The following is a 15,855-nucleotide window of genomic DNA, read 5'->3' as shown; positions in this document are numbered from 1 at the left end:
GATTTATCACGAACACAGTACTTGAAGCACATGTAAGTAGCTTGGAGCGTGCGTAACTTCTGCGCGATGTACGTGAGTGTTTTGTGTGTTTATGTTCTAATCTTTCGTGCTTTTCAGCCTGCCCGCTAGTTTAGTGGTTACGTTAGCACGTACCCCTTTAGCAAACGTTCTCATTCTCTATTAAAACATTATTTCGTCGCCATAATTCAAACCGCGCCTATGCATTAAAGCAGTGGTTTTGTGTCAAAAGCGTGTTCTTATTTTTCTAGCTACTCCCTCCCTCATTTACGCTATCTCTGCAGGTTAAAGACAGAAAGAAAGAAAGAAAATTCAGAGAGGAATTTCACTACAGCAAGTGTACTCATATGATTGGTTCTCTGGTTACTGTGCCCATTCCCCATGTGTTTTACCTGCAGACTATCAGGCACCGTAAAGCAAAATTTAGCATTAGTAATATACATAGTGCATTCGCAGTTTTACCTTATACGCAAGAGAACGAATTATAGACACTACAACGACATTAAGAAAAAGCTTTAGCTCCCGGCCAACTGCGATTTCCCTATTCAATTAAATCAAATGCTTTTATGAGAACACTAGAATGATTTGAATCAAATTTGTTCCATTTAAGAGAGAATGCTAAATTATAGCAACTCAAGGATGTTTATTTAAGACCTTGAATTTCTTCCAAAATTCACCAACAATCAGCAAGCTAAAAAAACGAAATTTATATATTTGAGGTATAATTTTACAGTTTACATCAACTTGTTAAAATGTCCCCGAAAATTTTGCAAAAGTTCTACGCAAAAATTAGTGGTATACTTCAGAGCGGTGTACGCATACAATACTCGTACATCACTTTTGTCCCTTTTTACGTATTATTAGCTCCAACTTGCAGAACTGTGATATTGGCTTTATTGCCTTGGTTCATGGTTGCAGCTACAGAGTTGTAAACTTGATATTTGAATTTTTTTCAGAGTTTGCAATTAACAAGGACGTTTTTCTTAAACAGAGGCCATAAGTCGAAAATCCCCTGCCTGCAGTTACTAGATTTTAACTTTCTCTTTCAAATGCAACAAACCTAATTAAAGGTGGTGCAGTGTTTGCCGAGAAAAACGATTTCTCCGTTACCGTGTATTTAGTTAAATGTTCCCGAGCTAATTTTCCTTCTCAAGGCATCGCTGTCCATGGAAGGGGCATCAAACACGGATCATGCACTTTGCTGCATATACAGAGTGCATGCTTGAATGCTGGCTGCACGTTGGTATCTTCCGTTGCTTATGGTAGAATTGCTCGTGGTTCTGGTAAGTGAAACAGAACAGTGGGCGACAAGGCTCTTATGACCTTCGCAGGCCATAACAGCCTTGTAGACACATGGACTGTGGCGCTACTGCGGGCTCTAGCCAGCATTAGAGCCTTCTGTCCCGGAACCCAAGAATGAGCACAGGGCCATAGTGTCCGTCCGTCAGGGCCGTCCACAGCAGTAAGCCGTAGCGCGCTACTCACACAGGGCGCCAACAACCCGATGAACTGGCTGAACCAGGACCTGTTTTTCGGCATTCAAATGGGCATATGCATCCCGTCCAAGTGCTCGGGCACCGAGCTGCGCCACATGGCGGCCACGCTGCTGCACCGGTACGGCTTCCACACCGTGGTGCGCGGATGCCAGGTCAACGAGACCCGACCGCTCAAGCCCTACCAACGCGGCCTGCTGTGAGCGAAATTTTTTTACCACGTCATATATCCTCTCGACTTTACTACACACAAACGGCGTCACCCCACGCCCTATAAATTTTTCCGAAAATATATGCTACAGATGTTATTGGAAAAGTAGAAGAATTCAATAGTACGTAATGAAAAAAAGTTGGCGCTCTTTTTTCTGTATAATGCCCCCTGCCTCTGTCCTCTCCCGCACATGAACACACAGTGCGGCGATACTTCATAGAATGCAGTGAGCAATTAGGCAACAAGGGCTTTTTCATTTCTTTGTGTATTTCTGTTACCGCTGGCACTAGATTAACCAACTGACATAAGTGCGTGTCAGCCTATCAGGTGAACTGAACGCGAAGGAGAGATAAAATGCCCTCAACGTTAATGAATCTCGAATTTCGAACTTATTTTTGCCCGAACGGCTCAGGTTTAGCACGACTATATTTTACGGATATGCGCGTAACGCACTGCCTCTCTGTACTACATGTGTATTTATTACCTGTTTGGTGATAGGTGCCGGTAGTAGTTTCCTCCCCACAGACAGTAAATATTCTGTACGACACGACATGCACACAATATTATATTTCCTAGTTATTTTTCTCAAGCAATGTCCTAGGCAGCTCTGCAAGCTCATTAGGCACATTTCGAGGCTCGGCTTGAGAATTCGTGTTTTCTCGAATGTCTCTTACGCAAAAGCTTAGTGCACAATCCACTTATTACAAAAGCTCAAAATACGCTCTTTCGTGGTGTCATGGCTTTTGTAATTTTAAAATTGCAGTGAAGAAGCCTTTGAATGTTTATATAGACAGCGAAAATTGTTTGAGGTACTGCTGACTGTCCGTACGCTCCGGGAAGCAGCCGGTACACCACGCTGCATGACCGATACGAGCGCTTGAAAAACGACACTCAACTATGTACACATTATCTTGGCCATATCCCTGCGGGGAAGTAGGATAGCAGAGGCTGCTGTGCAGAACCTGGAAGACTCAGCTCGAAACAACAGCCGTGAAACTCCATGCATAACAGATAGGGACATAATTGCTTTGGAAATAAAGATGCTTCAGAGGAGGAGGAGAAGGAGGAAAGAAAGGGAGAAGGCAGGAATGTTAACCAGAAGATCGTCTGCTTGGCTACCCTACGCTGGGGACGGGAAAAGGAGAATATAAAGGTCAGAGAGAGATGGGAAGAAAATTTGCGGTGATATCGCGCACGCGCGCGAAGGGCACCACTAATTAAGTCAAAGGCGTTCGCACAGACCAATTGCCCTCAAGAAACACAAAAGTGTCTTCACAGCCTTGTGGGCTGACGAGTGACGGGCTCTCATTTACGCAAATACGAAGTAACATAAATTTATAGTATACGTTTAACTATACGCATTTTGCCAATACTGCTGCCGATCTTACTAAAGCACCCTTCCGCTACATTTTTCGAAGCTGCAGCTATTTTATCACTAGGTTTCTGCACTTTCTCGCTCTCTTTCCTCCCTCATCGTATTTTGCACCTAGAGTAGCGTCCCAAGCCTGTAAGTAGGATAAAAAATCCAATTAATATTAAAATGTCATGTCTCTCTCGCTTTCCCAATGTGATTGGTGGCATAAGTCGGACCGAGATAGCACGACCCGTCACCATTTACGTCCTTCTGGCGGGCATAGGTATCAGCGGCAACCTCTGTTAGGGCGTGAAAACAGAGCTTGAGAACAAAGCGTACGGTGCGTCGTCGCTGGCTGTGAACGACCGACTCGATCTACCGGGGATCGACATGCAACTTGCCATGCGGGCCGAATTGAGTCAAACTACCCGTGAAGAAAGGCTGACGCAGCCAGAATGGGCGCTTGCTCAGCCCTACCGGCGAGCATTTGCACCATCCTGAGAGGTAGTCCGGTAAACTGACTGGGCCCACCTTTGGAGCCTTCATGTAAATGCGTTATCTGAGGGCCTTTCCCCTTGCCCTTGCGAGCGCGCTGAATGGTACATGGCCTGTGTGGGGCCAGCAGGTACAACGCCCACGACCCTCGGCTAGTAGTGTTGTTATCCTTTCATCCCATGACTCATGTCCCTTATTGTGGACTGTCAAAGAAACGGATGGGGAATACGAAATAATGATAGTAACTAAATAACATTTGCAAAATGCTATCAATGATGAATTTTACCATTATAGCTCCCTCGCATTACCACTATTCCTTCAACAGTATGGCAGCCTCTCAGGCACTGGAGATAAGTAGCTTGGGGTTGTCATGTCTTCGTCTCGGTATGTTGATTATGTAACCTGAAATGCGCCTAAAAAATGTATATCTTTAAAGCGTACCATATAGAATGGTCCGAAGGTCACCAATCTGCTAACGCCCATAATTCTTATTCACCCTGTTGTAGATTATGCATCATGTGTATAGAGCCCTTGTAAGCAGCATGCCAATGATAAATTTGAATCAGGTAAAAAACGATAAAAAAAAGATAGGTAACTCACTTTATTTTTTGTACTCATCACCGGGATTCTTCACTAAAGTCTGCTTTCCCCTCCTTGAGTTTACCGTAGCTCACCACAAGACGCCAAATTGATTCAGTAATCCTCCTACACTCTGTTAGTCATTCATCTAAGGACTCGTCTTTCCCTTGAGGCATACCTTACGTTCTCAAGCGCTTTCCACTACAAGTCGTCACAGCCTTAACCTGAAGCCAACTGTTGATTACACAATCGGTCACGACTGTAATAACTGCATCGTTGTAGCAGAGTGTGTAGCTTTTATAGGTAAAGCTGTTCAAGTACGACCCGTAACTACAAGCGTTCCCTGGAGCGCCTTGTCGTGAACCCAACACGTGCGCAGTATTCACGGCCCACACCTGCCGTTCCCGTTGCTATTGTGCGCACATATATCATGCGTAACTTGCTTCGTCCACGCGGCCTGGCACCTGACTTACATAAGCTGGCTGTGGCGGCTTCACTTGGCTAAGCGTACTCCCTGACATGACAGACTGCTTCAAACCTTGCCTGCACTGCACTGCGGTCGTGCCTGTCTCCTTGCGCACGTGCGCGTGTTTGCTTAACTGACATTCTCGAAAGTGTGCAACCGTGGAGAACGCCGCAAACAGAAGTGCGTTTTGTTTTGTATAGTTGCACACGCCACACAACAGCAAACACGTGAAAACGGCCACTCAAGCGGAAACGGCGAGAAAATTGCGTCTTGTACACTTGCAGGAGTTACGCCCTCCTAATTGCGGGCGCTTTTCCTTTAGTTCCGGTCGTGCTGCCGATGCACGGCTCACGACTAATCGCCCTCAGGTCGACGGACCTTGTCGGGTACATTGAACGCAGTTTCTTTCGGGTTCCACATCGGATTCTGGAAAAAAACAAAAGCGGTGTAAATATTTAGGTCATTAGCCTATACCGCGTACTTCGAGTAAAATACTTTTTACATAAAGTAATAATGACAGCAAAAGTCATGCACTGTTTCTGCGTGCACTACTGGCGTGGCTTCTTTTTTTTTTCCCCATCAAGTTCAAATAATCTTGCATCGTAAGGAAGACCAGACATACTGGTTTGACTAGCGCGCAACAACATCCCTTCATTTTATATCGAGGAGCTTATAAGAGTAGGAGAAATTCGCCGAGAGGCTCGTTTAGGCTGCTTCATCTGACTAACCTAAACGTCCTAAAAACAGTTTAAGTTGCTGAATGTCTATTTAGTGAAGCCATTGAGAGTGTATCGACGAAGTCGACAGCCAATCGAAGTTCGTTCACCTCCTGACTCAGTATATATGCAGTGCCGCCGTATTTTCCGTGCTGGGAAAACTAAAGCGTGACTGAAAGACATGAAACACATTTACTTGACATGGACTAATGCTGTCATGTCCGGTAAGCACAGATTATCTCTCTCTCTCTCTCTCTCTCTCTCTCGATAGTTAGCTGTCTTACAGGAATGATGCCTACTTTCATTGAGTGCCATGAAATAAAACCAAATTCAGGACTGACTGTTGGGGCCAAATGTAACAGACGTGGATCAGCATACACCTCGTCGCAGATTGAAACTCCTGTCAATTGCCTCGATCGTTTCACACAATATCTCTGAGATCTAACTGATTCAGGCGCCAGTGTTTTCTAGCTAATCATTGTTTCAGCACTATCAGCTAACACGAAAGACAGAGAGGGGTTGAAATCCCGCTTTAAGCAACAACAAAAAAAAAAGAAGAAAGAGGGTACCAAAGGCACAAACATAGAGGTACCAAATACAGGCCACCCTTTATTGAGATTGAGCGGAGTTAATCGGGGTAAGAGGTGCGCGCCTTCTCGCTCAGACGCTGAGACAATCGCGACGAATTGTTTATTTGCGCGGCGCAATGAAAGCTGCGTAGAGACAGGATTAGCCGAAGCTGCCACTCTGCCACCAACCACAGAGCTCAACGAATACCGGCCGGCATTCAAATTGTAAGTTGGTTGGCCATCTAGAGGCCTTAGCTCACTGCATACACCGTCGGTCGTGAGTCACGCGAAACAAGGGCAATTTTGACTTTATTTCGTGATCAAGTCATCAAACACACAATGTACAGGTTGCGCCGAGTGTGTATGTCTGTGGGCGTGGTGCGCGCTCGCTTATTTGGGGTGTGTACGACGTGCCTCGTCTTTCATCCTTTGGGGTGGCGTGCTTGACGTGTGGTCAGGCAATACGGCTTTTTATCGTGAAAGCGCATCTCGATAACGTTCTACATGCTGTATTTGCTGAAAGCATGCCACCCCCTTCCTCCCCCCATCAACAACAGCTCCGAACGCGGCCGGTTCAGGGAGGGAGAATATGAGACGAGCGTCTAAACAAATGCACGGCTGTCGCTTTTTCTCTTCTTTTGTCGAAGAGCGCAATGGCCATCGAGCGATTCCGTCTATCCACGCCGGAACGGAGCCTGTTTGCCAGCAATGCAGACAGATTGCACACACTTAGGGCGATTTCAAACAGCACCTCATGAGTGATCCTCTGGGACCCGCCAGGGCTGCTTACTGCCTTTGGTGTTGCGCTGCTAAGCCCGAGGGCGCGGGATCAAATCCCGGCCGAGGTGGCTGCATTTAGATGGGGGAGAGATGCAAAGACACCCATGCACCGTGCATTAGGTGCACGTCGAAGAACCCCAGCTGGTCAAAATTAATCCGGAGTCCCCCACTATACGACGTGCCTCATAACGAAATCGTGGTTTTGGCACGTAATACCCCTGAATTTAATTTCATTCTTTAAGGATCCTCTAGGCGTGGCATAGAGTGCGTCGTCTGACGTGCATATATGCTAGATCAGTGCGCTTGCATTCAGCGTCTTGGAATGGGATGCAAAATTACACGAATTTAAGTCGTTCTTTATAGCCTAAATAAGACGGCCACGTTGTGCTTCACTCTGACCATCACTCGGAACTGTGATCATCAGTGTAAATGCAGGTAGCTATCGCATAAAGGGCGACGTAAATCTGGTCGTTCCACGCTCAGCTGAACATCTTCACACCGCATCACACAGTGTACACATGTATGTGCGCGAGTGTATTAGCCCATGCGTTTGAGTATGTGTGTAATTTTATACATCAGCCAAAATTATTAAAGTGTGGGGTTTTACGTGCCAAAACAACGATATGATTATGAGGCACGCCGTAGTGAGGTACTCCGGATTAATTTGTACCACCTGGGGTTCTGTAACGTGAACCCATTGCACGGTACACGGGCTTTTTTTTTGCATATCTCCCCCATCAAAATACGGGCACCGCGGCCGGGATCGAACCCGTCACCTCGTGCTCAGGAGCACAATGTCTGCTTTTATCTCGGTGTGTGCACATTTTTTTTAAAGATTGGACATTTATAACGCTACTATGTTTATAATTCTTTTCTTCATGCAGCATATTCCTCGGTGTTCTTTCTGTTATTATTCTACTCGCAACTGCTTACGACGTTGCCCGCTACTACCTGCCAGAGGAGAAAAAGAAGTTCCTTCCAGGTAAGTTTAGAGGAAACCTATGCACATATGAGATATCGTAAAAAAATTTTACTCACTTCGTGCAAACCTTATCACAGAAGTGAAACGCTTCTTACAAACTGGTACAGCTGAATGACTTTATTCTATATGGAGGACGAAATGGGGCTCTGTCCAGGAACAATGGCAACAGAAGAGAGAATTATCAGAGTTGCCAAGCTAAGAACTAAGGATGGGCGAATAGTAATTTTCGAGACTAAATTGGATACAAATTGGATAGTGCCAGATTCGAATCGAATTGAATCGAATCGCATATCGAATACTTTTAGAGCAGTTCTCGAATAACGAGCTGGCCGTTCTCACCAATAATAATAATAAAAAAATCTTCACATCCTAGTATATTCACAACGTCAGCAAGTTTCTATCATTACACTGCGCGTCATGAAGCGGTCTTTAATATTATTGGGGGTGAGCTCCACCACTGGAAAAGCTAGCGCCACCGTCGGCGTGACGTGGCATGAGGGATCACGTGGACACAGCGGCCGCGTCGGCTGCTTCGGAAGGGCCGAAGCGAGCTGAAAACGAAAGTTTAAAGTCCCACCTGCGCCGCGGTTCTGATTAAGTGGTGAGGCTTTGCCGCCTTGGGTGTCTGCTTGACAACATTTGAAAGTATTATAATAGGTATTGGCGCCCTTTTGAGGCGTGCAGCATGGTAGGTTAGTGATCCCTCGTACCCTCGTACGCTGCGGTCCTCACATATTGGCGAGATTTTCCCGCTTCGAGTGTCTCCTTTACAACGCTTGAAAGCACTACAATAGGTAGTGGCTGCCTTTGAAGGCGCGCAACATGGTAGGCTACTGCTCAGTGCCGCAGTGCCGGACGTACGCAACGGAGGACAAGAAGCTGCGTGAAGCTTGGCTCGCGAAACATAAAACCGGCAAACAGTCATCGGCTACAACTCGGGTATGCAGCAAGTACAAACGCGAGGAAGATTTCTGCTACGGCGTCGGGTCTGCGATGTTCGGAAAACGCGCACTGAGACGCTCGCCCGACTAATCTCATGACGGTTTGGTCTATGAACTTGTCGATGCTATAGAATTCACTGGAGAATTCACTGGAGTGGAAAGGGAGCGGTAAGAAGCACATTAAAAAAAAAAAAGCATGACATATGGTCATGCTAGCGCTTGTATTATGAATTAATACACTGTATTACAAAAAAGAAGCAGCGGGAAATCGCACCCTGAGAACACCGATAAACATACAGTGCGACGCAACTCGAGAAATAATATTGAAACGTCCAAGAATTTAGAAGAAAAAAAAAGATTGAATCGTCGCGACGGCACATCACAGGCGTCGAAGTCTCTACAATGAAATTATTTTTGAACAGCTCTGATAGCGCCCACGCAACAATGGTTGCTTGTATACTGTCAAAGGCTCATATTCTGCGGCCTAAAGCTCATGGCACGGCGCGAAAACGCGCACGCGGCGAAGACGAAACTGTGCGCGGACAAGCATGCAGACGCGCAGTCGGTCGCTGCGAATCTGTGTGATCGCTGCATTGAGGCTTCATTCTATTACGCTCCATTTAGTTATAAAAACACTATAAGAACATATTTCACATAGTTTGCTCTCAGCGTTTACCAATCTTTCACGCAAGAAGCCGGTTCGGGAGACTCCATTCCCCATACTACGCCAGCGAGGCGCTTCCGACAGGTGGCGACTCCGTAACTCCTCGCCGCCAATTGCAAGTTGAACATTAGGAGCAAATAAGCATTTTATTCTCATAATGTAAGGACTAATTGTTGAGTGCGAATGCTATAGCGGTTTAGCCGAAAAAGTCTGGCTACCTGAGCGACGTTGCGTGCTCCACTATGCAACTTCTCGAGTTTTATGACTACTATGACTATGGGAAGAAACTTATCCCACTTTTGCTTCAACTTTATGCTCGATCGCGCGAAATGGGCTATTTTACATATTCAAAATGTGTTCGAAAAATATCCCTGTTTCGGAATAGTGACTATTCGATTCGGTCTTCGAATCGATTAGGGCAATATTCGAGTCAGTATTCAAGAGTTTCGAATATTCGCGCGCCCTTTACTAACAAGTCACCCGGCCAGCACGCATTGGCTCACGGACAACAAGTTTTGTAAGCCACTCCTTCAATTCTTAGATAAAGAGGGCCATCCACGCTTTCACTTGGATACTCCCATATGCCGCAGGACAAGATGTTGGAATAAAACAAAATTAGTAGCAGTAATAGGCTAGTTGTTGCTTTCATGTTTCTTATATTGTAGCAAACATTGCATTAGCACAATGGTAGTTGTCATGTCCGTTCTATTTACATAATACGCACAAGTTTAAGCCCCTGCGAAGCGTGTGTCCCCAAGGCACTTCAGGTGTAATGCGCGGGGGTACACTCGTCAATGGGGCATAGAGCGCGACAGGGGTGTGCAGCAACATGTGTTTGCGCCGTCCAGTGCAGTTCGCTGGCTCGAGACAATTCCCTTCTCAGCGAACTGTCCTTCACTGGCAGGCTACCGCCGGTCGCACTTCCTTCTGCGCAGCGAGAACAGCTTTTGAACAGTGCGCCATATAGGTTAGCTTTACCGGCTTTACATCTTGGCGACTGCTGAGGCTGGTGTAACATAGGGCAGTATAGTTGATGAAAGGAATCGATGAAATCCAGTTGCGCAGCGAGAAACACCAGCAGCGTGACCAGCCCATGTGGCAACGCGTGCGCTCAAAAGCAGGTTATCTCGAATATATGGTGTAGATCACGCAAGCGAACTCTAATTTCGAGTGCGTAGTTCCCGCTCTACTTTTTTTGCCCTCAACGAACATAAAAAAAAACTTGTCTTGCAACCGCACTTCATAAAAAAAATTATCTAAGCCTATGCCGAGAATCAAACTCGCAACGTCGTGCTTAGCAGCTGGTCACCATAGCCAATTAATCACCGCGGAGGGCAAATGTCGAGAAATGCGAGCAATAATGAACGACGTTGAGGGATGCTTGTACTCTACCCAGCTACCATAGGAGCATTATTTAAAAAAAATTGCCAGCTTCGTCCGAAGGCGAAGCATTGAAATCAAGGTGTAGCGTTGCGCTCGAGCCCCTCACACAGAGTTCTAACGACATGTAGAGACGACGTGTCGTGACGCAAAACGTGAGACCACTGGTGCTGCTGCGCAGCAGGAACAGCGGCCCGGCAAATACCAGGCGTGCCACAAGGCTGGCGTAACGAGGAACACCGGGAGGAGCGTTGCAGGCGTCGCAAGTCGTTGGTGCACGAGCTGAGACCGACCGAAAATCGTCGGTTTTGGTGCAGCAGCCAATGAATAGATTGCATAGATTTAGGTTGACCTTTACTACCCGTTCCGCTCAGACCGGTGTATGCACCACGGTGCGATACGCACACAGCTGCTCCACAAGAACGCTAGCGTGTGCGCGCACAACGCTCGTGCCAGCCGCGGAAGGCAGAACGCTGCAATGGCTCCACGTCGAGCCAACTGAGTAGACGGTGCGCCCCCTTGGCCTCGTCGTTTTTTGCAGCCAAAATAATCGCGCGTCTCTGGAGACCAACCCTTCAAGCGGGGCGGGCCGTGCATGCGCCTGTCGATATCGGAACGGCACAACGGCGCCGGCGCGTGCGCGTTTCTAGTATCTGTTTATGATTGCTATCGCAATGAAATTGCGCTATGGGTGTTGCTGTCACGCTGTGCGCTGAGCTTCCCCCTGGTACCTGGTACACCGTGGGTGTACCGTGTGACCCAGCTAACGTTAGCCAAGCTGTTCAACGAAAAAAAAAAAAAAAGAAAGGTTAGACAAGCCCCACGAAAGATGCAGTTATAAAGCCTACGGCGTTTGGTCGTCAGAGGTCCGACGACCGAACACCGTAGGTCTTAAAATTGTATCTTGCACTGTGTTTTTTTTTTTTAAATCTTCTTTTTTCTTTGAACAGCTAGGCTAACGTTCGCTAGGACACCCTAGCTATGAGCTCCAGAGCGTTACGAGTATAACAAACTCTCACGATCTGGTACTCGCAAAATGCCCTCTGTAAGTTCACGAAAGCTCTAACTTAGTAAAGAAGAAAAATGTTGCTTTCGCTGTCCTCTTGCTGATTACACTTCGTTGCTGTGCGCTCGCAGAGCCGCTGACCAAGATCCTGACGGCCTTCTCGGTTGTGGCCAACACCAACATGCTGCTTACGACGCATGCGGACAGCGAATCGGACAGCATGAAGCTGCGCTTCATTCACGGCATGCGCTTCTGGAGCTCTTCGTGGGTCATTTTGGGACACACTTACTTCCTTGTCAGCGTGACCTCGCTGGGTGAGGCTGCCTGGAGCGAAGGACGCGGAGTAACCCCCTGCTGCTATAGTGTGCTTTGTATAGGGGTGCCGGAATTTGCGCTTTCAAGCGAAGCCGCTAGTGGAGCTTGAAAAGTTCAACAAACTGCGGCACGAAGGCCGCTGCAGCCACAAGAACTCAAAGTTCACCAGACATCTCACAAATGTAGTGCGCCGTCTCAAGCTGCCTGCGAAACTCTTTCAATAAGCCATCACGAAGCGTTATGAAGCGCGTGAAATACCTGCGGGAAGTCTTAGAAATGTTTAGAATAGGTGCTTTTGCTGCTGCAGCATGTTTCCGAAACAATGCTACCATGGTTGAAACCTAAGCCTTGTGAGGTGAGCGAGCTGCGGCTGCCCAAGTAAGGTAAGCAAAGAAATATCGTGACACAAAAATCCGTAGGTTGCTTTGAGGAGAAAACACGTAGAAAGGAGCCCAGGGTAGGACAAAAGAAGTTCAGTAGCCTTCCTTGCTGCGCTAGTTGGTTTATTTTGATGGGTGGAAGGGCTGAGCGAATAAACACGAACACAATCAAGAAAAACTCCATAGGAACCGCGCTGGTTTCCACCAACGCTTGTACTGTCCAATTCTTTGTGTTCGCGTTTGTTCGCTGGGCCATTCCACTCACCGATATCGTGACAGAGAGCCAGGCCTTTCTCGCGCCAGTGCACAAATCTGCGAATGACAGGACGGATGTCTACACGCAGAGAGAAACAGTCGCCGCTTGATGAGCGCAGTTTTTTTATTTGTTCCGTGAGGTTCGTTAATTTGAAAGACGCTCATAGCAGCGCTTTTGAGTCTATCTTGTTACCGAAATCAACTCTTAAACGCATCATGCTTCCTCTTTTCGGCAAAGCTAGATGTAAGTTCAACAGTAACAGCCACTGCGGTTGAGTCTCGCTGACACCAATTAATAATCAGGCACACGTACACGCTCTGCACAAGGCTGAATGAGTTGAATGACAGAGAGAGAGAGAGAGAGAAATGAGATGCGAAAGGCCGGGATGTTAACCGGAAGATAGATATCCAGTTTGCTACCCTGCACTGGGGAAGGGGTAAGGGGAGACAAAAGATCAAAAATACACACACATAGAAAGAGAGGCAGATTATAGAAAAAACAGAGAGAAAAAAAGAAAGACATGCACACACACGAAGGAACGCAGGAGTGTCACAGTCGTTCAAGCAAGTCGCTTGACCAGAGGGATCTCAGTAGCGCCTTCATCGCCTTCTGGTGTGAAGACCGCATCAGCCGGCACTCAAAGATTGTCTGCTCAGAAAGCGGCAGGTCGTCGAGGCGTGCCAACTCCGCCACGAGCGGCTATCTCTGGTAGCTGTAGCGGGGACAATGATAGAGGATATGTTCGATTGTTTCCTCGCTGCCACAACTATCACAGGCAGCACTGTCAACCATCCCGATGCGACAAGCAAATTTATTGGTAAAAGACACTCCAAGCCACAGTCAGCAGAGAACAGTTGTCTCAATTCGGGAAAGTCCAGATGGAATGCGTTGTCAGAGGGATGGGTCCAGGCGGTGCAGTGGACTATGCCGGAAACCTGGCGTGTTCCGCATGTATCGTTTGGCATCACGCGCGAGTAGTCGAAGCTTTGTTGCTGCATCGGTTCTGGATAGCGGAATGAGTTCCTTTACGGCATCTCCATGAGCCCTCCTAGCAGATATAATGACAATTTCATTTGAATGTGCCAACATTTTCACTTACGGGTCAATTAAACCTGCAAACTGAAAGTCATTGTACTGAATAGCAACGATTAAATTAAGCGGGTCAAGGCTTCACACATTTTCACACATATTTGTATGTAGTTTTTCACCAGCGTTAGGTTAGAAATATAAGTGCTGAACCTGTCACATGGCATGGTATACGCCACGCGCTGCAGGGCTAATCTATCAGCTAACAGTGTAAAATGTGTTTTGATGCCTTTTCCTATGTATTACCGCAACGTGGCCCCGTAAGTGTTAGCCTGACCAACGCACGCCCCTCAGCGACCTGACCAAATCTCGACGTAAATACAGTGAATGAAGCACTCAGAGATATCTGCCGAGAGACTGGAGTATATTGTCACTAGGCGTCACGAGCCAGCGCTAAGAAAGAAGTTATGACTGGGAGGCACGCTATGCAAGATGCAGGCGCTGAAAAAGAGGAAGTGGAGACTGAGGACGGGGGCTTTAAAGTATCTTAGATATTTGAAACAATACTGAGATACTTTATCATTCATATATGTAACGGTAGATATTTTAATTCACACTTATAAGGTACTTATGTCATTTCACCTTATTTTCCTTAAAAAATGATAACAGTTTTCACTGCCCGATTAATGGCCAATCCCCTAAAATGTGTTGCGACATTTTACTAAAAAACAAGAACAAGTATCCACGCCACAAGTGAAGTAACAAGCAAGCAAGCGAGTATTCACGCCATCTTGTCCAGCTGTCTGTCTTGTCGATACTGCGCACATCTTTAACTTTCAAATTGGTGGAGGTGCGGGATATAGTTCATCCGATGGCACAAACCCCTCCTGGTAGCAGGAGTACCAGCCCACCGGGCCAGCAGGCGAATTCGAGGATTGCCTCCGAAGCGTGTTCATCACTCCGAAACAACGTCGGCGTCCTCACGGACCGGTATGGAAAGACTTCTTTTTGAAGGAACGTCGACGTCTCCACCGACCGTTATGCAAGGCACGGCCACAACGGCAACTCAGTAGCTGCTTCAGAATCTACGAGTGCCGATAGTGTTTCATAGAGATATCTTCGAAGATCTAGAAGACTGGTTGGCTCAGTTTGAGCGCGTTGCAGATATCAACGAGTGGAGCGACGCCGCGAAGTTGAGAGACGTGCACTTCAGCTGGGAGAAGGGTGCTTAAACTTGGTACGAGAACCGAGTAGGGCTCATCAAATCGTGACTCCAGTTCCACCGTTCCTTGCTCGAAACCTACACCAATGGCTGATTGCTGCGAATGAGCCGAACGGGCGTTCTACTCCCGCATCCATCTGCCGAATGAGAGCATGACGTCGTACATCGAGGATATGACGCACCTCTTTTATGGGTAGACCCAACCATACCAGAGGAAAAGAAGCTGCGCCATTTGATGCATGGAGTTAAAGAACAGCTATTTGCTGGCCTTTTTAGAAGCCCGCCGAAGACCGTGGCTGAATTCTTGACCGAAGCCACCAGGATGGAGTAGATGCTACAGCAGCGCTCAACTTTGCATAACAGGCAAGTGAACGTTACTTCACCGACGGTGCAGTGCTCAGCTCCGTATGACAGGCAAGCGAACGTTGCTTCACCGACGGACCCGATTGCCCTTAGAAACACTGACTTTCTTCGGAACCTTATCTGTGGTGCGTGATTCTGCTGCCCACTTCAGCTCACGCTGCGTTCCATTTCTGCTGTCGTGAGAAATGAAGCTGAGGAAGCGATCTAAGGTTCCGTTCCAAGCAGCAATACGCCACCTGTGTCAACGCAACTGCAGCGTGCATCGTAGGCGCAAGTTTTGGGGCGAGCCTCTGTCCCCTCTCCGACGCCTTTCGTCGTCCTCACCACGTCTGACACGACGTCATACGTCCCGCTCCCATCAGTGCAACCGATCCAACGTATGGACGAAGTCTGACGTCTGGCGTTCCCCGGACAGACGGCATCTCTGCTATCACTGTGGTGAAGCCGATCATGTATACCGCGAGCGCCCATACCACCGCCTCTAACTGCAAGGTTCTGCCGCGGATTCACCAAAGCCCAGATATGGCGAAAGGCCCAGGGCGATTGAGGAATATTCCAACCAGCACAGTATGCCACTGTTCCCGCGGCGGCAGTCACGTTCATCGTCTCCCAGGCGATCTTCCCCAGCTCCTCGGAGCC

At 47.5% G+C, this 15,855-nt stretch overlaps 1 protein-coding gene across 1 annotated transcript in view; it reads left to right on the top strand.

Annotated features, from left to right (window-relative positions):
* The window catches only part of LOC126547962 (nose resistant to fluoxetine protein 6-like), an 89,428-nt gene that overhangs the window by 53,307 nt on the left and 20,266 nt on the right, over positions 1-15,855 (top strand). The window contains exons 5-7 of the mRNA XM_055063258.1: positions 1,508-1,710; positions 7,566-7,663; positions 11,786-11,968. Coding sequence (XP_054919233.1) covers positions 1,508-1,710; positions 7,566-7,663; positions 11,786-11,968 — 484 coding nt within the window. The remainder of the gene's footprint in view (positions 1-1,507; positions 1,711-7,565; positions 7,664-11,785; positions 11,969-15,855) is intronic.

The sequence above is a fragment of the Dermacentor andersoni genome, chromosome 1 (genome assembly GCF_023375885.2).
Source record: "Dermacentor andersoni chromosome 1, qqDerAnde1_hic_scaffold, whole genome shotgun sequence".
NCBI lineage: Eukaryota > Metazoa > Arthropoda > Arachnida > Ixodida > Ixodidae > Dermacentor > Dermacentor andersoni.
This window is presented reverse-complemented; position numbering and strand designations above follow the sequence as displayed.